Genomic DNA, 23,571 nt, shown 5'->3' on the forward strand with positions numbered 1-23,571 from the left:
AGAAAGACCAGCCCTGTCATAATCCAATGAACATACCTAAACAGAACTGCGAACTTGGCCATGCCCTACCTTTAGTCAAGCTAAGTCCTACCTATTCCACAGTTAATTATGAACCCCTAATTAAGTCATGTGGCCATGCTCTGGTTTATTGAACACTGTAGGTATATGTGGGGCTAAATTAGTGATTTAGGTAAATTTAGTTTTCATAATTAAGATGTTCTTCTAAATGTTCTATAACCCAAAAGTCTAATGGCCTGGTCTAATAATGCCATTCTCAAGTTTAATATACGATATATATAATACCAATTTCTCCCTACCCAACATGCCGAAGTGTTGGCTACTTTTTAGATATATATTAACACTTTAATCACTCGTTAATTAGTTTGTTTTCCACGTTAACCACCTTTGTGCCAAGCAATGAGCGATGCTGGCCTTTATGTGAGCCAAGCACCTAGTCCCTATAACACAAGGTCGCTTGCATGAACCAGGGGCTGCCTTGACGTCGACCTGCAAAGGAGTCTGCAAAGCAGGCAAAGGTCTAGTAAGACCTCAACGACAGGACCCTTGATTTTCCTACACTGTTTTAGGGGAAAAGTCTGGAAAACAATTAAAAGCTCTGAAGAAGAGGGCTTTCTTAGAATCGGTTCTCAGATTTCCGCACTGCGCTGAAGTCTTTGGACCAAAAAAATACACTTTCAGACCCCCTGAGAGACTTTACACATGTGAAGTGTGCTCATCACAGTCCAGAAAACACACCCGTGTTGGAACGGCAGACAAGATTCAGCGTCAACACAGCATCTTCCTGTCCTCGATATGGAAACCAAAAGAAAGCTACTTAAAATAGCACCAAACTGGATTTAAATGGTTCTGCATGGTCAGGAGACTGTGCGGCCAGAGGTTGCTGCTGCCACTGACCATGTTAATGTAAAAAGCTGTAATTATTACCTGATTTCTGTGCCACTGTGGCATAAGCCACTCTGAATTAAGACAAAAGCACTGATGGGAAGGCAAGACTGAGTGAAGCAGGAACTCCTCCTCCCAGCATGTGACACCTCCTGTCTGCCCCTGTACCAGACAGGACCCCTTCCCACCCACCCAGCGGGCTCCCGTATAAGACCTGGGCTCAGTCATCTTTCCCACTCTCCCACCCTCCTATCAGTCAGCCACCCGGTCAAATCGATTCTACCGCAAAATAAATCTCAGGCTGGGTTTTCCATTTCTCTCTGCATCCACGACACCAAGACCCTCATGAAGCCACTGTCACCTCTTGCTAAGCTGCAGCAGACTCCTACCTTGGTCTCCCTGCATCAAGTCTGTGCTAGAGAGAGCAGAAAAGGAGGGGAAAGGGAGGGGTTTTTGCCTACTCTGTGACCATACTTTTATGTAGGTGACAACAGACCCCTTTACCCCAGAAAGAGACCGTGGCGGAGGCGACGGCTGCCTTGCCTCCTGCCACGCCTCTCTCCCTGGCAGAGTCCTTTCCTCCCTCCTCCGCTTTGCTCCAGTGACACCTTGGAGCCCAGATCCCTCGCCAGCAGCCACAGGGGTGTGAACATTTTCACATCATGAGAAGAAAAGGATGCACTCTGCTATGGTCCTTAAACACAAAGGGGGCCCAACAACGGCACGCACATAGGGTGCGCGGTGCAGAAGGCTTCGCAGGCGCCGCTGAAGCTGGCTGCAAGGGCATGAGCAAGGGAATAAAAGCCCTGAGTTTCCAGGCGTCCTGGCGCTGCTTTACCTGATGCCAATCTTAGGCGTCATCTCCACTGTCCATTTCGAGGTCCATGGCCTCCGCGTCAGCAGCTCGCGACAAGATGTCTGCCATCAGTGCCTCCTCCAATTTCTTACGTACTTGCTGAACTCGCTCTTCCTGTTTCCTTTGTAAAAACAGAGTAAAAAGACACCAACAATTTGGCCGGTGTTGGAACAACGATGCTGCCGACGACGTGGTTTATCTTTACTCCAAAGTCAGGAAAATTCCTCAGGAACACACACTTCCTTCTCCTTAGACTGTGCAAAAGCGACCTCTAACCCTCACAAAAACCCGGTCTCATGGAAGATGAGCTTTGCCCCAAAAGGGGGACATTCGGACAGGCAGGGAAACCCTCATCTCATAGAGAATTCCGGCAGGAGGAGGTTTATTTCAGGGACCTTTTCTTCAACTTCAAAAACTTCAAGTACATGAAGGTTCAGGGTTATTCCTATAAGGGATAATGTGAAATAAAAGTGGGAAGTGATATCGGAAAATAGGAAAGAAAAGCGATGTGCTGGGTGAAGCACCGAGAAGGACAGAGGAGGTGGAGGTGAGATGGGCCGGTTCAGCCGCCGCCTCTGGCAGCATCGGGAAGGGGAGTCGGAGCTCTCCCCAGGGTCCGCAGCCTGCTGACCGCGGGCCATCACGACGGAGCCAAGAGCACACGACCCTGCACACGGAGGGCAGAGGAGGAGCGGACCCTTGAGCTGAGCTGAGCCGAGTAAGTGAAGAACATGCAAGGTTCTCTGGGTCCTGGGGACTCTCAAGGAACCTCCAAAGTGAGTTAAAAACACCAAGTCACACAAAAGAGGCAGAACCGTGACATGAAAAATGGAGTGCACCACTGGTACCACATGTCATCCTTAAAAAGCAGGAAAAAAAATGGAGAACAGCTCCCTGACAGGGCAAGAGAGAGATTCCTAAAACAGTTCCAGCAAACCAAGACGGCAAATACAAATTCGCCTCCAGACCCAGTGGGGAGGCAATGGTTGAAGAAACAGGAGAGAAGGGACAACGGTGGAAGTAAAAGGCTTAGAAAAGAAGCAAGAAAGGAACAGAGGCGAAGGCCCAGGTGGGAGGGCGAGCCTTGACTACAAACAGGACGAGCCGCCTCCAGAGGCCGCAGGAAAGGTGCTGGGATGGATACAGACTGGAGGGGGAGCAGCCCCGGGACGAGGAAGAGATGCAGCGAGGGATCCTGAGGGCTCTGCTGAAGGAAGAAGCACCAGTTTCTCCATCCATCGTTGAAGAAGACAAACCACGGCACTGCCCCAAACCGGGGCAAGCAGAAGGCCAGAGGGGCGATGTTCCAGAAGACTCCACTAAGATGCCCTGGGCATTCGCCCCTTGGGTCCTCAACCAGCTGTGAAGTCACGTTTGCTACAGTCTAGTCCCCACTTCTCTTTATCTCATTAGTCTATGTCCAAGGTAAGCGAAATTAACATATGTTGTGTAACCACAAAAACTTTAGATGTCATTTTTACCAAACCATAAAAACATCACAAAGAGATAAAGGTTTAGACTTCCACCTTTTTAATGAATTTTTGAAAAGAGGGGAGCAGCCACTGAGTCAGGCTCTGTAGCCTCGATCATATTCACAGAAACTAGAGCTGAACAGATTTTTTTTTTCTTTTTTAGAGATGTTTTGATCCCTGGTGGCTCAGATGGTAAAGAATCTGCCTACAATGCAAGAGACTCATATTCGATCCCTGGGTTGGGAAGATGCCCTGGAGAAGGGAACAGGTACCCACTCCAGGATTCTTACCTGGAAAATTACATGGACAGAGGAGCCTGACCAGTTATAGTCCATGGGGTCGCGAAGAGTTGGACACAATTGAGCATCTACCACTTTCGTTTTTAAAGTCTTTATTGCAAGTGTTACAATACTGTTTCTGTCCTATGTTTTGGCCCTGAGGCATGTGGGATCTCAGCTCTTGGACTAGGGATCAAACCCGCACTCCTTGCGTTGGAAGGTGAAGACATAACCACTGCATTGCCAAGGAAGTCCCTGGAGTTGAACAGATTTTCACACAGTGGAGCAGAGTCATGAAAAACAGGATGTTTATTTCTTACAGTTAGTCTTACGTCTGGCTCAGTAACTCCAGGCTTATGCTAAATGGTCATGGGCAGTCTCTCATGCCTCATAACAGAGTGTCTGCACAGCTCCCCTAGCGTCGCCCCATCAGGAAGACGAAGGAAATGGGAGGAACAGCGCTTTTGGCTGGAGAAGCGTATCTGAAACTCTGACACTGGCCACCGCTCCTCTGCTGTCTTGAGCGCTGCTTCCCACATTTATGAAAACCGAAAGTAAAGCCTCTGCCGGATGTGGCAAGCAGCATTCTAACACAGCCCCAGGATGTCCCCATGGGCCCTTGGTCACATCCCAGGCAGAATTCTCTCCCCTTAATGGCAGGAAGGACTCAGGAACACGTGATGGGATGTCATTCTATGATCAGGTTACTAATAACTGACCCTGAGTTAACTGAAAGAGATTATCATAGAGGGCCTGACCTAATAAGAAAGAAGAGGCTTTAAAAGGGGCTGGGCCCTTCTAGAAAGCAGCAGGAGAGGGAATGTGAAGGGAGCCACGGGGCAAGGAGCTGCTGGCAGGTTCAAACTGCGACTGAGAACAGCCCGATCCCACAGCCAACAAGGGAAGAGGGGCTTCATCCCCACTAGAAAGACACGAACTCTGCAACAAGCTTAGGAGGAGCCCAGGCTCCAGAAGGCCACACAGTTCTACAGACACTCAGATTTCAGCTGTGTAAGACCCGGGGCAGGGAGTCCAGTCATGGCCGCCCGGACTTCCGACCTACAGAACTGAGAGCTACAAACAGCTATTGCTTTAAACGGCGAGGTTTGTGAGAACTTATCACTGGGTATCAGAAAACAAATACGCCCGTGAAGGAAAATAGCTATCACGGTGGCTGAAAAAAAAAAAAATGTGCTCAATGTTGAGATCCTTAGTTGAAGGTTTAACACAAACACATTACTGGAGACACAACTGGAGAAAAGGTGATGATTCCATCTGCGGCCGTTTATTTTGAATATGTACTAACTGGAGAAGAAATGTTTGGCTTGATGATTTCTGTTATGACAATGCGATCAAATGGACAATCCGTCAGATGAGTTTACCCTAAAAGAAAAGCATCCAGATCTGGCTTGGCTGGAGAAGTATACCCGAAAATCTGACACGGGCCACCGCATCTCTTGTCTTGAGAGAGGCTTCCCACATTTATGAAAACAGGGAAAAGCCTCTGCCGGATGTGGTAAGCAGGATTCTAACACAGCCCCAATATGTCCCCATGGGCCCCTGTCATCAGAGGACCTCAGTCAACACCCACAGGGACCTAGCAGGACCCGGGCTGATGAACTGGGTACTCATTCCAGGAAGAGGGGAGCTAGCCTTCTGAGTAATTTCCTTCCTCAAGGGTAGGAACAGTCCAAAGAGCAAGCTGAATCCTTTCCTTGATTTCACACTTAAAAATAATAATAACACTGATCATAAATTCTACATCATCAAGGCATCCGAATGCAACTGTAAACCGCTCTACATCTTTGCAAAAGGAACTACTTTAAAATCCAGGAAAGGCTTTCCAATTATAAACCTGGCTAGACGCAGGCATTTAACAAACAGTCTCATACCAACTTTCATGGAATTAGAAAAAAAAACAAAAAACAAAAAAAGAAATGTAATACATATCTTTTTCAATTCAAAAGTGTCATCTGCTGGCTTGGTCTAAGAATAGTAAAGCTTTGGGTTTACATTCAGAGGACAGAAATAATGAAGTATACATCCTCTCCTATTCTTTAAGGAAATACAGTTTAGTACACAGTCATTCTGGCACCGTGGTAGAGACCCACTTGCAGCGCAGGAGACAGCCTGCAATGCAGGGGACATGGGTTTGATCCCGGGGTTGGAATGATCCCCTGGAGAAGGACGTGGTAACCCACTCCAGTATTCTTGCCTGGAGAATCCCATGGACAGAGGAGCCTGGCCAGCTACAGTCCATGGGGTCACAAGAGCTGGACACAACTTAGCGACTACACCACCACCACAATACAATCATTCTAAAGAATAATACTGAAATCCATAAATCCCATGTAAGAATTTCTTTGTGGTTTTAGTATCTGGAATAGTTTTGTTTCTCCTGAGCAATGGCTTGCTTATACTCCTTGGGCATTATCTGAGAGATACGGTTTCCCTTCATAATCTGCTGCTATAAACCTAATTTGTGGCCCAGCAGCAGAAAGAGTAAAAGATGTTAATGGATGAAGCTTGCGTCTGCTTCTCATTCTCGGCTCTGTTCTACATAATAGCTTTACCTTTTTCTTTGTCTTTCCTCTCGTTTGCTTCTCATCTGGCTTCACTCGATGTATGTAATGTGTGCCTCACTATGCATGTGTGTGCGTGTCTCTTCAGAGCCACCGTAAACCTTTACTTGAAACAAAGTTAAGTAGAGATAAACAAATCTCTAAACTGAGTTTATGTGAGATCAATAAAATCAAGGTAAGTAAATTGAATTCTGAAAACACAACTGAACTCAAAGCAGCACAGCAATGATCTGCTACTGCAGACAGCAATCAGAACAGGCGTAACTGAATGCACGGACTCTTCAGAGCAGAAAGGCAGAACCCCTGATTGCATGAGAGACCGCAAAAACCATGTGGAGAGAGTATGACTGCTCCGTCCTTCGGGGATGATCAGGATGATACACCTTATACAATGCTACTTTTTTCAAGCATGCATTTGTTTTAAACATCCTATAGCATCTGTTTTACACCAGCTTTGTAAAGAAGGTTCATCACTCACTAGGACGTGTCACTGAACCTAACAAGCAATAAACAAAGCATCAAGTGTAAAAGACAAGTTTTTTGAAGGCATGCTCTGCTCTCACCTAATGTCTTCATCTGTGACAATGAAAGCCTTGCAGAGGGGTTGAGATGTGTTCAGCCACACAGCGGGGTTCTTTTCCACAGCAGCAGAGACTTGCCCTGTGATGGGTGCAGAGCTTGTGTGCAAAGCACTGGCGACAGCAGATAAAAGGGTCTCATCGTTACTACCCGGACCAACTCCTGCAATTAGAAACACGCATCAGTTCCAGGATGTTTCTAGCTGCGCTGAGCAAACCTTGTGGAGCCTAAAACAACTGATTATCTTTATATTCATCTGAGATCAGCTATTTAAAACTGACACAAACCAAAGCAGCAAAAGGTAACAGCACATTTACTCAGTTATCAACAATAAAGAATTACCATTAAGGAAACAGTAACCCAATACTTGAGTATTTTAATAAAACTTTATCAGAATTTAAAAATACATTTCCAAGGTATTAAACTTCTTAAAAAGTTGGCTACATTTCCTCATGCAAGGTCAATTATTTTTAATGATCTAAGTCCCTTCTAAAGTCATCTTACATTCAAATATCCCTATTAATGTGTCCCTAGGGTCCTGGAATCGTTTCCCCTGTAGCTTGCCATGTCTCAACACTTCTTTCTTGTGCAGGGATTTCAAAGGAAAAGCCAATGCAAGTAGGCTGTACCTACACCTTTAACAGCTTTTCAACTGACAAAATATCCACATGAATAGGATTAATCACTGTACATCCTGACTGCACATTAGGAGACTGGAACCACGGCTACATTTAAGTGCACTGCTTATAATCCTAAACGTGTTAGACCAGTTAAAGCAATAATTTCCAAGAGCACAGAGGGATGAGACACTACTCTAACCATGAATTATGAGGATTTTTGAGCAACCCGCAATGTATCAAGATTCGGAAGCCAAAGTTGTAACACTCGAAAACTAATGCTTCTCTAAAACTTGGAGTGAGCGTGTGACACCACGAGGCAGGCCAGCAGCTGAGCTCTCCACCCAGGACCCCGCTCGCTCCTGTTACTGGACCCATGGGCATCTGAGGCTTGCAGCAGCAGGTCGCAGAGGGAGAGACAGGATTAGAGATGCTGGCTGTTCTTTTGATACGAGGAAGGGAGAAAAAAGCAAGTGCTGGGGCCCGGTGCGGCTTCGAGCAGGAAGCTGGGGACGGTCTGCCACTTAGGCTGCATTTGGGTCTAAACATGTAACATGGATTAATTTACATGACGAGCCTAACTAACCTCAAGCCAAAAGGTACACGCAGAAAAAAATACTTAGGTAAGACACCGCCCAGAAGCGTTCTGCAACCTACAAAGCGTTTCAGGCACACTGCCTCTGGGTTTACTAAAACCCAAGGGGAGCATCACCCAGTGAGGCAAACGGTCCCCACAGCAAAGACCTGCGACCCTCATCACATCTGCCTCCACTGCCTCCGACACAGAGCCTGGCACACAGCAGGGACTGCTCAACTGAACTCGGAGAATACCTTGAAGACCTTTAGGGAGTTCCATGGTTTTTATAATTTGTTCTGTTACATCTGATGCACTAAGTCCTTGTAGCCTCTTCTCCCAGAAAAGCTGTAAGGCAAAACATCACTGTTAATAGATACATTCTCGGGGCAAGAAAGTAGCGCATCGATGCTGCTGAATAATGAAATTGAAATCGTATCAGTAGTTCCCTAACGTCCCCATTTTTTTTTTCCCCTTACAAAAAGCTAAATGATACTTCAAACATGACTTCAACGCATCATAATTCTTTCAAGTTATATGACTCAAAAACCTTTGCTTTGTCATTCTAGGCAGACTATTCACTCGTTACACCTGGTAGATTGTTATGTGCTATGCACGAGATACAGTCCTAAGTAGATAACAGTCCTTTGGAAGATATAAGGTATCTTCCAAAGAGTATTAACTTGAGTTCTTCAAAGTTTCATCTGGCATGAAAATTTAATGTTACAATTTATCAGGAAAAGGAAAAACTGTATTATGTAATACCTCCTTATCCAAGAGCATTAGGGAAAGAATTTCTCCACCTATGTGATTTTTCTAAGACACAGAAGTTTAGCCCTTTGGCCTACTTTAAGGGGAACAAATGCCATTTTTTAAGGAAACTTTTCTAAAATGTTTTGCATACTTCCCTGCTTTTTAAACAGGATGCCACATTCCTGAGTGCCTCTCTTTCCGTGGTACAGAGCCTGGGTCTCCTCAGTCACTAGGTGGCCCCAGGGCATCATTCCAGCATCAGTGAGCACGCTGAAGACTCTTCCCTACCCCATGGGTCTAGCGAGATATGCAACTGCTTATTCATACACTGAACAGTCCAGGACAGTTCTGCTGCCTGATTTTAAATCCTTTCTACGCTTAATTCTCTCTCCTAGTCGGCTACTGTGTGCGTGCTTGCTAAATTGCTTCAGCTGTGTCCTTCGCTTTGCAACCCTATGGACTGTAGCTTGCCAGGCTCCTCTGTCCATGGGTCTCTCTAGGCAAGAATACTGGAGAGGGTTGCCATGCCCTTCTCCAGGGAATCTTCCCAACCCAGGGATAGAACTTATGTCTCTTATGTCTCCTGAATTGGCAGACGAACTCTTTACTGGGAAAGCCCAGCTGGGTATTACTTGTCATTAATGTCATTCATCCACATGAATGTATTTACTGAGCTCCTACGATGTGCGGTGCTTGGCCCGTGAACGCAACAGTAGATAAGATAGAGAGTGTCTTTGTCCTCAAGCCTCATCTCTTTTCTACTCTGTTTCATATTTACTGCAGTCCAAAAAGCAGACAAAAGAATTCCTTAGAAATTTGATAAATCTGTCTTTAATCCTGGATACCCAGGGGCCTGTCATATAGTAAATATTGAAAAAATATTTGTGTGAATGACTGATGTAGGAATAAACGGACTCAGAATCAGGATCCTGAGGGACACATGCACCCAAGTTGAAACCCCAGCTATAGACATGACCTTGGACAAGTTCTATAACCTCAGATGTTCAATGTCCTCTGTGAACATGACTGTGGAGATTAAATAAAGCAATATATACAAACACCTATCACACAGTAGGCATAAGGTTTACTGTTTACTTTTAACAGATTTTTGAGCACTCTGAGGGCTTCCAAGCTTATGTTCTAACTTCTGAATACACGACAAGCGTCAAATAACATCTTTCCGGACAAATGAAAAGATACAGTAAAATAATTCTATTTATGACAGAACAGTAATAGCTTAGATTATATAATAACCACAGGGCTAGCACCAAGAGTAACTTCTTTACTGTCCTTTTAAGACCTTTAGTATATGCTAACATCTCCATATACCTCCATATAAACTGTATCAGCAGCAGAATATGTAGTCAACACGTATGAGGACATGAATACATTAACCATGAACCATCATGAGGAAGAAGTAGTTAGTTCTTCTAAGTAATAGCCAAGGAACATGATGAATGTCCTAGGAAAGTCTGCCTGCTTTTCTGGGGAAATCACAGTCACCTATGCTTTGAATATCACAACTATAGGGGAAAAAAAGCCAACAAAAATTAAAATGCAGTTAATTCCTAATGAAAAAGTGAAGAGAGGAGTCAGTGAATATGAGATTAGTGTTTTAGATTATATAATTTTATAATTATATAAATTATAATTTAAAAATTTTATATATAACTTAGTTTGTAAAATAAATCAACACTACCAAAAACATTATGAAAACTACATACAGAGATGATTACTAATAAATTATATCTAAAAAATCCCAATTCTAGATATCAAAAGTTAAATTTTTTACCTTCTATAATGGAAAACACAAATTTAGAATGAAATACTTTGCAAAATAAATATTGGCTTGAGAAACAAGTATTCAGCTCTAGATTACAAGTCCTGGTACCATCAGACAGCCCTCAACAAAATCTGAAGTTGAACCTGACAGGCTGATGACCTCTCTGTAAATGAAAACGGAGGCACATGTATTTCTGAATGTGTAAGTGTGTATATGTGTGTGTCTTTCTTCCATCCCCTACTCCCTGGGAGGTGGGAAAGGTCAGAGCAGGAAACGAGGTTAGTTTGAGACAAGAAAACATTTAACGGCCGAGGTCGCCACTGCCCTCCTCCCCATCCTCCCCGCCTGGCATTCAGCGCTAACGTGCCCAGCCAGGGGAGCTGCGCGTCTGTTCATGTAACCCACCTTCTCCACACCCATCTTCTCAGGTCCCTATTTGCTCTGTTCTGGAAAGAAGGGGTTCTTCGCACTTTAAAATATGTATAGAACTTATATCAAGCGGGCATTATGCCAAGTGAAGGAAGCCAGTCTTTTACATACTGTAGGAATGAATTTGTATGAAAAAGAAGAAAACTATAAGGGTGGTTGCCAGAAGTCAGGGGTGGAGGGAAGATACCACTGCAAGGGGTCAGCACAAGGGGATTCCTTGGGGGTGCTGGAACTGTACTTTATCTTTTTTTCCCATAAATACAAACTTTATCCAGCTGATATAATTGGCATTTTCTTTGTTTTTCCAAGCAAACTGGTCAAAGCCGATCAGTTTGTACTATCTCCGTTCTCCCAGGCCCATTTCAACTTTATTATCCTACCCCCTATTCCATGGATTTCCATTACATTTACTCTAAAGGTTAGTCAGCTCCTCTCACCAAATGCAGTGACCTTTCCTGACTGGTCACTTTGGAGCCGTGAATGTACTGGAGGGGTTCAGGGAAAGGGGGGGTCTTCCTCTGCCTGACATTAGGCTCTCAGACCTCCTTGTTTATGTATTCCGTGGGATTACTAGGCGACTAACTGTGGGCATCTGGAGTTCTTCCTATTGCATTAACATTGGACATTGAGACAGAAATATGGAAAAGACGAGGCTCCCTACATTTGAAAGGAGTCCTCCGTCCAGGACAGTTGTCTTGTGCACCATACTTTCATGAACGCTGTTACTTTCATAAATCCTAACCGAGCCGACGAAATCTGATTTCACCAGCCACATCCCATGATTTTCTCAGCTTCACCTTGCTGCCTGGTATGAGGTCAAATAATCAACGTAACTTAGGGATCAGTGATCTAATACTTGGAGAAACTCTTTAATGTGCTCTCACTCTAAGTTAGTACATCCCTCCCTACTCCCCGCTGATCAGGCCCTCCTCTGATATCACCCTGCAGTAGAGAAGAGAACTGGAGAGCTCCCACATGTACTTTCTAGGGCCAATGGTCTGGTCAACGCCCAATCCAGCCAACCAGTTGATGGAGAAGCATAGGACAGGATTAACAGTCACACAAAACCAAAAAAGTATCTAAAATGTCACTGACAGGGACAGTCCAGCTTTGAAGAAACCATCTTACTAGAAAGTGGAGTTCATCTCCACACCTTTGCCCCTCATATGACTGTAAGTAAGTGAAGTCGCTCAGTCATGTCCGACTCTTTGCGACCCCGTGGACAGTAGCCTGTACCAGGCTCCTCCATCCATGGGATTTTCTAGACGAGAGTAGTGGAGTGGGTTGCCATTTCCTTCTCCAGGGAATCTTCCCGACCCAGGGATCAAACCCAGGTCTCCCACATTGTAGACAGACGCTTTACCATCTGAGCCACCAGGGGAAGTCCCACATGACTGTAGGAAGTACCTCTATGACATCGCTGGAAACAACTGCTCTACTTTATCTAAGGGCCCCAGAGGACAAGCGTGATGGCGGATGGTGAAAGCTGCTGCTTTGGTAAATGATCAAATCTGTTTCCTGAAAGGACAATCAACCCAGAATACAACTACACCATTTTCTTTTCTTAATGGCTGCATGTTGGACAAATCCCTTACAAGTGATATCCAAGATGAAAATGAGGAGGACACAGGGATCTCAAACAACTCATCACTACACACACATACACATACCCCCCACACACACCCACCCACCCCTGTTCTGATGGGCTGGGAACTAAGGCTGATCATGTTTATTCAGACCATCCTCCACCACCCTGAGCTTAATAATACATACTCTGAAGGAATCTGTGCTCTTGGGAGGATGTCAGAACAGAATGGGTTACCAGGAAAAAGTAAGTAGAGAATCGATCCAAATTCAGCAGATGTTCTTTTAGTGCCCATTAGATACAAAGCATTTTGCTGGGGATGGTTATTAGGATAGCCGGCAATCACTGCCCACTAGCTGCTTACTGTTTGGTGAAACTGTTTTCTAGTAAAACTCTAGAAGGGAGACTGTGTTAACCGCAATAATGAAGATACAATATTAACTTGAATTTGGGAGAATCTGGAAAGGCTTTTAGGACGAGGCAGCTCTGAAAAAATGTGTTAAGAATTCTGTAGAAGAGGAAAGACTTCTCCAAGCCAAGGAAATAGCTTAAGCAAAGGCAAGGTGAGACAGAGAGTGTGGGTCAGTATTTCTAGATGATTTTTACACGTAAGAATAACCAGGGTGGCTTACTGTACAGGCATGTTCTGAGACCTCAGCCCTAAAGATTCCATTCAGTAGGTCTGGGGTTGGAGAGCTGGTTTTATGTTATTCTACAAGCGTCTTAGGTACCTCTGAGGGACGTGGGGGATCTCGATCTGAGAAAGGCTGGTCTGGTCTGCGCTGAGAGCACAGCAGTGCACACACGAGGCTGTGTACCCCAATCACCGAGATCTCCGAGTTATTCCCAATTCTGCTAGACAGAGGAGGCAATGGCAACCCACTCCAGTACTCTTGCCTAGAGAATCCCTTGGACAGAGGAGCCTGGTGGGCTGCTGTCCATGGGGTCGCACAGAGTCGGACACGACAGGCGCGACTCAGCATGCAACATGCTAGATGATTAAACGACGTATCACGCTGTCCCCTTCTCGCAGAAGACTGGAGGCAGACACTCGCTTTTCTGTTTTTCATTGCAGGAGGATGTGTCAAAGCATATTTAAGAGTATTCCAAACTGTTCAGGGGTAAGCAGAGAAAGGGCTCGCCCAAAGATCTGTTTGTGCCCAGGCACATTCTCCTGGCGGAATAAGAGGAGGAGGATGACTCCCGCTTACCCATCGAGCCCTTCCCTTCAGCCTGGCACTGTGCTCAGGGCTCCACATACAGAATTCAATTAGTCTTTCCTACACTGTTTCAAAGAAGACATTATCAGTACCCCCTGGCAGTAACTCATCAAAGGGGCATGACTAGTCAGGGGTGCAGCTGGAATTAAAAGCCAGGTCAGTGATTAGACAGTCCTCTGCTCAACAAGTGAAAGCTCTAGGAGAGTATTTACACGCATGCCTCTGTGTTTAACAAGCCCGAGACCCTTCTGGTCAGGAAATCAAAGGCAGACAAAAATCAGCAACTGCTGAGAAAGTTATCAGGCTGCTTTTAATCCATCTACCTACGAAGTGATACTGCGTTAACTGTGCATTGTAGGCGATCCGTGCCAGTACCACGCTCTTCTTCACGCAGAATTAAGAAGCCCGTCTGCGTGATGCATTTAGGCTAAAGCTGGCACAGACTTTTATGACAATCTCAAGAGAGACGTGGGAGCAGCTCACATGATGAAAACTGAAGAATCGGTATAAAATATATCCTCTACAAATTAGCCTTCTCGGAATTAACTGCGGATAGCAATGACATCTGAACACCCCCTTTTTTTTTAATTTGGTGGATAGAAATTAAAGAGTGAGATTTCTACTCCAAGAAAGCACTTTCTGAGAAGTCACACTAACCATGGAGTGTCAGCAGACGTTTCATGAAGCAGGAGAGATGGCGCGCTTTATGGAGCATATAGCAAGGAAGGCTTGAGTTTTTTCTATAATACTGTATACGGTTACTTTTATGCTAATATTGATTTCTCATAAACACACATGGAAAAGCATCTAGATCAAACATACATTTCATCCACCATGAGATTTCATTTGAAAAGCACTGTGTGGTGTTTTTTAAAAAATTCACCAATGAAAAGAAACTGACTTGCCATGTATGCTCACGACCTCAAGTTCAGAGTCAGCCTGGAGGGCAGGAAGGATGAACTTCTGAGAAGCTGAGTGAACTGGGATTGGCCTTCAGAGTCAGACTGACCCTGATTCAAATCCATGCTATGTCACTCACTAGCTTTATAAACTCAGACAACTATCACAATATGCTCTGGCTTTCTGCCCTAGGGAATGGGACAATAAAAGCAATCTCAAATGGTTACGGACACTAAGTGAGGAGGTTTTATCAACACTTGAAGATAACCTCTAGACAGCAAACAGCAGCTTACTACTTAGTTTTTGCCCGTGGCATCTAGTACACTGCTGATCACATCATAGCACCTACTATGCATTAGAATTAATACATATAAACGGAGCAGAGAGTTGGCTCTGAAAGGCACATACTCACAAATGAAGACTGAGGCATGGCCTTTCTTCCGATCTGCTCTTCCGGCTCCGAGTTTCAGCGGGGGAGCTTTCTTGCTACTCTAAGTATCATAAAACCCTTCCCCTTTCCTTTTCTCATGCAAGCCCGTCTGCCTCCCTCTCGGCCCAAGGCTAGCTGGGAGAACTCTAGTATAAAGCAGGAGCAGCTACACAGGGTGCAGGGCTCCAGACAAAATGGAATCAGAGGGGTCTTGTTCAGAAACCCTGATGATGGTCTCACAATGACAGCAGAGCCCCTGAGCAGGCGCGGAGCCCTAGGAAGTGAGTGCTCAGGCCACGAGCCCGTGAAGCCAGAAGGGGTGGTGAGTTCCGAGCAGGGTGGGAAGGAGGCAAGACCAGCAGAGACTGAGACCCCTGTGCTGCGGAGGGTGCTTAGGGAAATGCCGGGGTGTAATCTCATTCTGTGACTACCTTAAAAGAAGCAGGACAACGCAAAGTCGCTTTGGCCGGATCTACGCGATAACGAAGGAACCTTTCCCTCCCTTCTCATCAAAGTAGCCCAAGGATTCCTCCTCCCCACTGCGGCTCCTCATCTGGACAGAGTAGAGGCCGCCTGCTAGTGACTCAGCAGTTCAGCTGTACGGCAGGAAGAGGGGAAACCCGGCAAATGACGAGACCACAATGGGGAAGGACGGAATCTAAAGACGGATGGGAAGTTTGTTCTATTTAAAGGCTAGCGGATAACGTGGAAGCTGTTCCTGAAACTGTAATTTCCTTGTTATTTTTACCCCGTCTATTTCCATGTTGTGATGAGAACAGAGCCCTTAGAAAAACAGAAAAACTTCAAAAGGGCTCTGAGCTTGTTTCAAGAACAGAAGGTCAGAGAAAACCTGGAAACAAACTACATTTCTGTTCTGCAGTGAAGCAAAAAGCGGGAAAACAAAACCTCAAGCCAGCAGCAGTGGCCTAGAATGGAGTTTCTCAATCTTGGCGTTACTGACATTTGGGGTTGGATAATTCTGGGTTCTTGATGTTTAGCGACATCCATGGTCTACGCCCACCAGATACCAGTAGCATTGCTCAAGTTGTGACAGCAAAAAATGTCTCTGGATGCTGCCAAATTTCCCCGGGGTATTTGTGGTTGGGACAGGGAGGATAAAATCAGGCTTGGCTGAGAACCAGGGGTCCAGAGAAAGAGAAAGGGAACGGGAGAACATAAGGTCTGCAGTGGCAGGGGCCCAGATCTCGCATCTAAAACAGAAGGGAGACCCCGCCCTTGGCACACAAATCGCCTCGGCCAGCTCCTGCCTCCACTTCCGGATTCTCTGCCCCAGCTCTTGACTCCTGGGCCTTATCACAAGAGCACTAAGTGGCCTGGAGCTGAGAGCACCTTCTGTCACTGCCAGACAGCCAGGGGGCAAGCAAGATAAAGTGGAAGTGGGAGAAACACTTCTTACCGAAAGAGCTGAAATTGAACACACTTTGGTACAGAGCTTAAAGCGTCTGCCTGCAATGTGGGAGACCTGGGTTCGATCACTGGGTTGGGAAGATCCCCTGGAGAAGGAAATGGCAACCCACTCCAGTATTCTTGCCTGGAGAATCCCATGGACGGAGGAGTTTGGTGGGCTACAGTCCAGGGGTCGCAAAGAGTTGGACACGACTGAGCGACTCACTTTCACTTTCACTTTCCTGATAAAAAGATGGCTATAAGCAGTGGTTATTTTTAATAATTCAGACACACTTAGGAAATGCAGGTTCGATCCCTGGATCAGGATGATCCTCTGGAGAGGGGAATGGCTATCCACTCCACTATTCTTGCATGGAAAATCTCATGGGCTGAGGAGCCTGGGAAATCTGTATGCAGGTCAGGAAGCAACAGATAGAACTGGGCATGGAACAACAGACTGGTTCCAAATAGGAAAAGGAGTACGTCAAGGCTGTATATTGTCACCCTGCTTATTTAACTTCTATGCAGAGTACATCATGAGAAACGCTGGACTGGAAGAAGCACAAGCTGGAATCAAGATTGCCGGGAGAAATATCAATCACCTCAGATATGCAGATGACACCACCCTTATGGCAGAAAGTGAAGAGGAATTAAAAATCCTCTTGATGAAAGTGAAAGAGAGTGAAAAAGTTGGCTTAAAGCTCAACATTCAGAAAACGAAGATCATGGCATCTGGTCCCATCACTTCATGGGAAATAGATGGGGAAACAGTAGAAACAGTGTCAGACTTTATTTCTTGGGGCTCCAAAATCACTGCAGATGGTGACTGCTGCCATGAAATTAAAAGACGCTTACTCCTTGGAAGAAAAGTTAGGACCAACCTAGATGGTATATTCAAAAGCAGAGACATTACTTTGCCGACTAAGGTCCATCTAGTCAAGGCTATGGTTTTTCCAGTAGTCATGTATGGATGTGAGAGTTGGACTCTGAAGAAGGCTGAGCACTGAAGAATTGATGCGTTTTGAACTGTGGTGTTGGAGAAGACTCCTGGGAGTCCCTTGGACTGCAAGGAGATCCAACCAGTCCATTGTGAAGGAGATCAACTCTGGGATTTCTTTGGAAGGAATGATGCTAAAGCTGAAACTCCAGTACTCTGGCCACCTCATGCGAAGAGCTGACTCACTGGAAAAGACTCTGATGCTGGGAGGGATTGGGGGCAGGAGGAGAAGGGGACAACAGAGGATGAGATGGCTGGATGGCATCATGGACTCGATGGACGTGAGTCTGAGTGAACTCTGGGAGTTGGTGATAGACAGGGAGGCCTGGCATGCTGCAATTCATGGGGTCGCAAAGAGTAGGACAAGACTGAGCGACTGAACTGAACTGAACTGAACTGAGGAGCCTGGGGTCGCAAAGAGTCGGATCTGGCTGAGAGACTAACACTTTCACTTTGGCTTTCGTCTTAATGGTCTTTTGTGGGCTGGTCTGGGACGCTAGAACCATTTATGAGATCATTTCTACTGAAAGATGCAGAATTTCAAACGACCAAAACATGACATTTTATATCTCAACCTGTAAGGTGAAAAGCATCTGTGTGTGTACAGATTTTAGAGGCAGTTCCTCGTCATAACCATAGGATCAGAGAACGCACGTGTGTGCAAAAACATCACCGATGACCAAGAACAACACAGCTCCATTCGGAATGACTTCAGATGCTCAAGCATAGGTGCAACAACAGAACAGAACCAGGAGCTGATTTTTACCACTTTAACTTCCATAAATTCTTAGTATGTAGCTATCCGTAGGGGCCGGACAATTCCAAATTAAAAGTCCAGGGAAACAGCATCTTGCCAAATTGAGCCAGATGAAAACTTAAAACTCAGATCTTCATATACATTTCATATCTTGTCTTAAAATACAACTGTTACCTTTTGAAATTACAATCTCCAAAGAGGAAAAATTAAACTGAACTATATAGAAACACACAGAGATTTCAATAATGAAACTAAATTTGTCTAAAATTGCTAACGAGTCAAACCGCTCTGCCCTGGAGATCGCCCCTGGACCACTTCACCCTTCCCTCACTTCCCTTCTGTCTCCTGGACCCTGCTGTCTTTCTAAGGGCTTCTCTACACACGATGCCTGGTCATATCCTCTCCTGCCTCTTTCTGATCCTGCCCATAGCTATGCCCAAATCCTTCTCTCACACGTTCCAGGTTACTCCTTCCCCTCCTCAGGCTTCTTCCCCTGACATGGCGGATACACTGGAACACGGCTAACAGAGAAAGTGTCCTTATTTACCTTATTGTTATTGCTCAGTCACTAAGTCATGTTCAGCTCTTTTTGCGACCCCATGGACTGCAGCCCGCCAGGCTTCTCTCTCCATGGGATTCTCCAGGCAAGAATACTGGAGTGGGTTGCCATGTCCTTCTCCAGGGGATCTTCCTGACCCAGGGATAGAGCCCACGTCTCCCACACTGGTAGGTGGATTCTTTACCACGGAGTCACCTCGGAAGCCCTTATTTTACTACATCTCCTTCAAACCACCTGTCTTCTTCCTTCCACTAAGGGAGAAACTTTCTTATTTCCTCATCTTCCATTCCTTCCTTCTAACCTGCATTCTACTAATATTATGTTAACTGACCTGCCCAAGGTCACAGTAACCTTCTAATTAACAAATCCAATTCCTGATTCAACCCTCTTCTGCCTTACTTCCCTGTTGCCATCGCTTGCTGCCAGAAAATCTATGGAAGTTTGCCTCTTATGATGGTTTTCTGTATGTTTCTGTATTTTCTATCACTGTTAAGCAACAAATTAATACCCCTGATAGTAACTGTCAAAGAAATAGGACTATAAGCATTTTTTTCTACTGAAAGAAAATATTTAAAACGTGTAAGATGTAATATACCTTTTAAAGTACTTGAAGACAGAAGTGTTACTACTTCGTAAAGAAGAGAAAATAAAAGTTACCTTTAGAATCTAGTCGTTACATGAATTTTAACTTACACAGTGTTCATCTCTGTCAAGAGCATGATATGAGACACTCAAATTTGGGGGGATGAATTTATGGCTAAGTATGGGATTCCCAGGTGGCTCAATGGGAAAGAATCCACCTGCCAATGCAGGAGACGCAGGTTCGATCTCTGGGTCGGGAAAATCCCCTGGAGAAGGGAATGGCAACCCACTCCAGTATTCTTGCCTGGAGAATCCATGGCCAGAGGGGTCATCCATGGGGTCGCAAAGACTCGGACATGACTCAGTGACTAAACAGCAGCAGGATCAGGGTAACAGGAAAACCCTGCCGTGAAAGTTTAATGCTTCAGTCCTGACTCAACCATCATGTGGATGTGCTATCTTAGGAAGTCACTTAATCCCCTTTGAATGTATTTTCACTAGTAAAATAGAAATACTAATAACTGCCTTATATACCTCAGAAGATAAACACTGATAAAAAGGGAAGAAGTTCTTTGAAAACATAAGCATTTTATTGAATTGCCCAGAGTATTTTCTCATGTTAGGATTTCATAATTTCAATGAATATCTTATTCACTTTTCTAAGGCTCTTGCTAAATCTGATCAAAGAACAAAGGATCCTGTCATGTATTTGCGGACTAAAGCAAAACCCCAAAAATGCTCACTTTATATTCAGTGACTCATGAGAAGCTAAATATGCAAGACATGGGGTTAGAGCTGCACAAATGATGCCTCCTGCCCAGAAGGAATCTGCTGTCCAGTTTATAAACCGCTGTATTTCAAACCAACCCCATATGATATTCGAGTCATCTAGTTTGGGTCAGCAAAAACAGCTTAACTTAAATACCATGGCTTGCAAACATCAAAAGGCAAACATGAGCTACCCTCTTATTTTGGGGGAGTGACCTAGGAAGAAAAGGCTGGATAATGACAAGAAAATTATTACATAAATCAAGGAAAAGCTTGATTCATGTGGCTGTGCAAACTGTAGTGAGATCTCTTGCTAAGGCAAAAGATAACAATTTGGGCTAAGAGAAGATGGAAGGAGGAAACAACAGGCAAGAACTGGAGTTGAAGGGGATGGAGGTACAGTAGCTGTCTGCTGCAGCTGCTCGCCTGAACTTTGTCATGAACACAACTTACACAAAGTGGGCGGTAATATACCTGAAAGGGGACTACTATGCTAAGACAACCATGGAATCAGAAGACTCGTTCGTAAGGCCCCTACGCTTTTCATGTGGCACTCCCGCAGGAAAAGTTGTAACAATAATCTTATTAATACGCAAGCGTCCATGTGAGGACACAGGTATGCTCCTTTATTTCTTCTGTGTCACATTTCCACACAGCTAAGATTATCTGCTCAGTGTTTGTTTTCCTTCTTAGATCAGAAGTTTAATAAGGACCGGATGCATGACTGAATTATATGTTTGTATCTGTCTGCCAATGCCAGAGATGCAAGAGACACAGGTTTGATCCCTGTCCCCTGGAGGAGCAAACGGTAACCCGCTCCAGTATTCTTGCCTGGAAAAGTCTATGGACAGGGGAGTCTGGTGGACTACAGTCCACGGGGTTGCAAAGAGAGGGACACAACTGCACGACAGAGCACTCACACACACAGCATCATAAGAGATGCAACAATACATGCTGCTGAACAGAGGAATTAATGATGGCAAAACCCCATTCAACAGCAAGAACTTCGGTCCCTGATAGGTAAGGAGCTATCATTAGCTGTTTATCAGAAAAGATGCCCTTCAGAAGAGCTTTCCTGAAACTAATTTCAATAGTATAAATTAATTCTTCATTTTATACAGGGGCATTAATAGATTCTATTTCCTTTTTAATATCAATAAATCAATAAATAAAAATATATACATATTATTTAAAGCATGACATTGAGCAACCACTAGAACTAAAATCAGGTTACCAATCCTCAAAATTATCAGAAGTAAGAACTTAAATGGAAAGCTCAGACCTGAAAACAAAAATACTGATACCAGAAAATGACAAAAAATATATAAGAACAGTATATAAATAGAACGACAGAATCAAGACCAAACATATCTATAAAATAAATAACTGTAATGATCAACTCAGCTATAAGAGAAGAAAAGACCATCGAGTCAGATAGAAAAAAAATCGACTGCATGTTTTATGCAAAAAAAAAAAATCTCTAAAGATAAAGGGACTCAGAAAACTGCCAATGACAATGAAGAGTAAAGAAAAAGCAAGCAAATATAGAATGAGAAAACAAAAGTCTCAACATTACTAGAAAATTACTTTAAGGCAATAAGTGGGAAATAAGACGAAGCTTAACTTATTGTGTAACTAACTAGCTTCTATAAAATAAATATTATCTTAATAAGTTAATTTGGCTTTCCATGGGGAAATGCGCATGTATAGACCGACTTCAAAACTTGTTAAGAAAGCTCCCCCCAATACTTCATCCCAACTTTCATCTAGAGACTACCAACATCAGAGAAAAGATAATACAACAGATACTACAAAACTGAAAAACATTACTAGAAAATATAACACTATTTGAATATTTTGAATAATGGTGAACAACGTATACCATTAATTTGAAAATTACGGAATGCACAAGTTCCTAGAAAAACACATTCTCAAAACTGTTATAAGAAATAGAAACTATGAATATTCATCCATGTACTGATTAAATATACTGAATCTAAAATTTCAAGCCTTCCAATTTAAAAACAACAACAAATTAGGCTGAGATGACTTCACAAATAAGTCTTCCAAACATTTAAAGAAAAGTAGCAATCTTACACAAACTCTTCCAGAGAATATTCAGAGAGGTCACCTCCCAGATTATTCTACAAGGCCAATAAAACCTTAAGAAAAAATTATGAGAAAGGAAAAATGCAAGTCAATCTTTCTTGTGAATATAAATGCAAAAAATCCTAAACAAAATAACAGTAAATCTAAACAGTGATAACACATCATGACTACACTGAGCTTACTAATCCAGGAATTCAAGGTATGTTCTCCAATCAAAAAATCAAGCACTGCAATTTCTCACATCAACCAATCACTGTAATTCACTACGTTAACAGAATAAAGGACATTTTATCATCTACTTAGAGAAAATAATTCGATAAAATTCAATACACATTCATGAAAAATATTCTTAGTAAACTGAAGTGAATTTTCTTAATTTGAGGATATTTACCAAAACAAAAACAAAAACCTATAACAAGCATCATATTTAATGGAAAGTCATTCAAAATATCCCCTGGTATTACAATAACCAATGAGGATATCTGCTATCACTTTTATTCAAGATTATACTGGCATCTGAAGCCAGTGAAAAGAGACAAGGAAAAAAACATTTAATGTTTAACAACTGGCAAGGAAGAAGTAAAACTCTTGTTTGTAGATGATATGCTTGCTTGTTCATGAATAAGGTTGGAGAGACTCACTGATTATTTAATAAGTTAATTTAGGAAGATAACTGAACACATAGTATATAAAATTCAGCTTATTTCTACATATTAACAACAGACAACTAGAAAAAATTTTAATGTAATCAGAATAGCATCAAAAAACAACAATATCAACAAATGAAAGACGTAACAGATCTCTAGACTGAAAACTACAAAATGTTAATGGTGGGACATATGAGGTTAGGTAACTATAAGACTTAGTATTGCAAAAACGCTAATTCGCCCCCAATTTGGTCTATAGATTTAAATCCTGGCAGGTTTTAAAGAAAACTAGACAAGCTGACAGAGAAGGCAATGGCACCCCACGACAGTACTCTTGCCTGGAAAATCCCATGGACGGAGGAGCCTGGTAGGCTGCAGCCCATGGGGTTGCAAAGAGTCAGACACGACTGAGCGGCTTCACTTTCACTTTTCACTTTCTTGCATTGAAGGAAATGGCAACCCACTCCAGCGTTCTTGCCTGGAGAATCCCAGGGATGGGGGAGCCTGGTGGGCTGCCGTCTATGGGGTCGCACAGAGTCGGACACGACTGAAGTGACTTAGCAGCAGCAGCAGATAAGCTGAGTCTAAAATGTATGTGGAAATGACAATAGCCAAGACTAACCAAGATAATCTCAAATGAAGAATAACGAAGCTAGAAAACTTACACTACTAGATATCAAGTTCAACAAAACAAACAGGCCAATGACACAGAACAGAGTGCAGAAACAAATTCACATGCACAAACAGACCAAAGGAACAGCATGGACCAGAAACAGATTTTCAC

At 43.8% G+C, this 23,571-nt stretch overlaps 1 protein-coding gene across 1 annotated transcript in view; it reads right to left on the bottom strand.

Annotated features, from left to right (window-relative positions):
* Positions 1 to 23,571, bottom strand: part of MBD2 (methyl-CpG binding domain protein 2) — a 67,621-nt gene that overhangs the window by 1,347 nt on the left and 42,703 nt on the right. The window contains exons 4-6 of the mRNA XM_015103759.3: positions 8,119 to 8,209; positions 6,655 to 6,832; positions 1,742 to 1,880 (exon numbers count right to left, since the gene is read on the bottom strand). Of these exons, the coding sequence (XP_014959245.3) occupies positions 1,754 to 1,880; positions 6,655 to 6,832; positions 8,119 to 8,209 (396 nt within the window). The 3' untranslated portion in view covers positions 1,742 to 1,753. The remainder of the gene's footprint in view (positions 1 to 1,741; positions 1,881 to 6,654; positions 6,833 to 8,118; positions 8,210 to 23,571) is intronic.

Source organism: Ovis aries, chromosome 23 (genome assembly GCF_016772045.2).
Source record: "Ovis aries strain OAR_USU_Benz2616 breed Rambouillet chromosome 23, ARS-UI_Ramb_v3.0, whole genome shotgun sequence".
Taxonomy (NCBI): domain Eukaryota; kingdom Metazoa; phylum Chordata; class Mammalia; order Artiodactyla; family Bovidae; genus Ovis; species Ovis aries.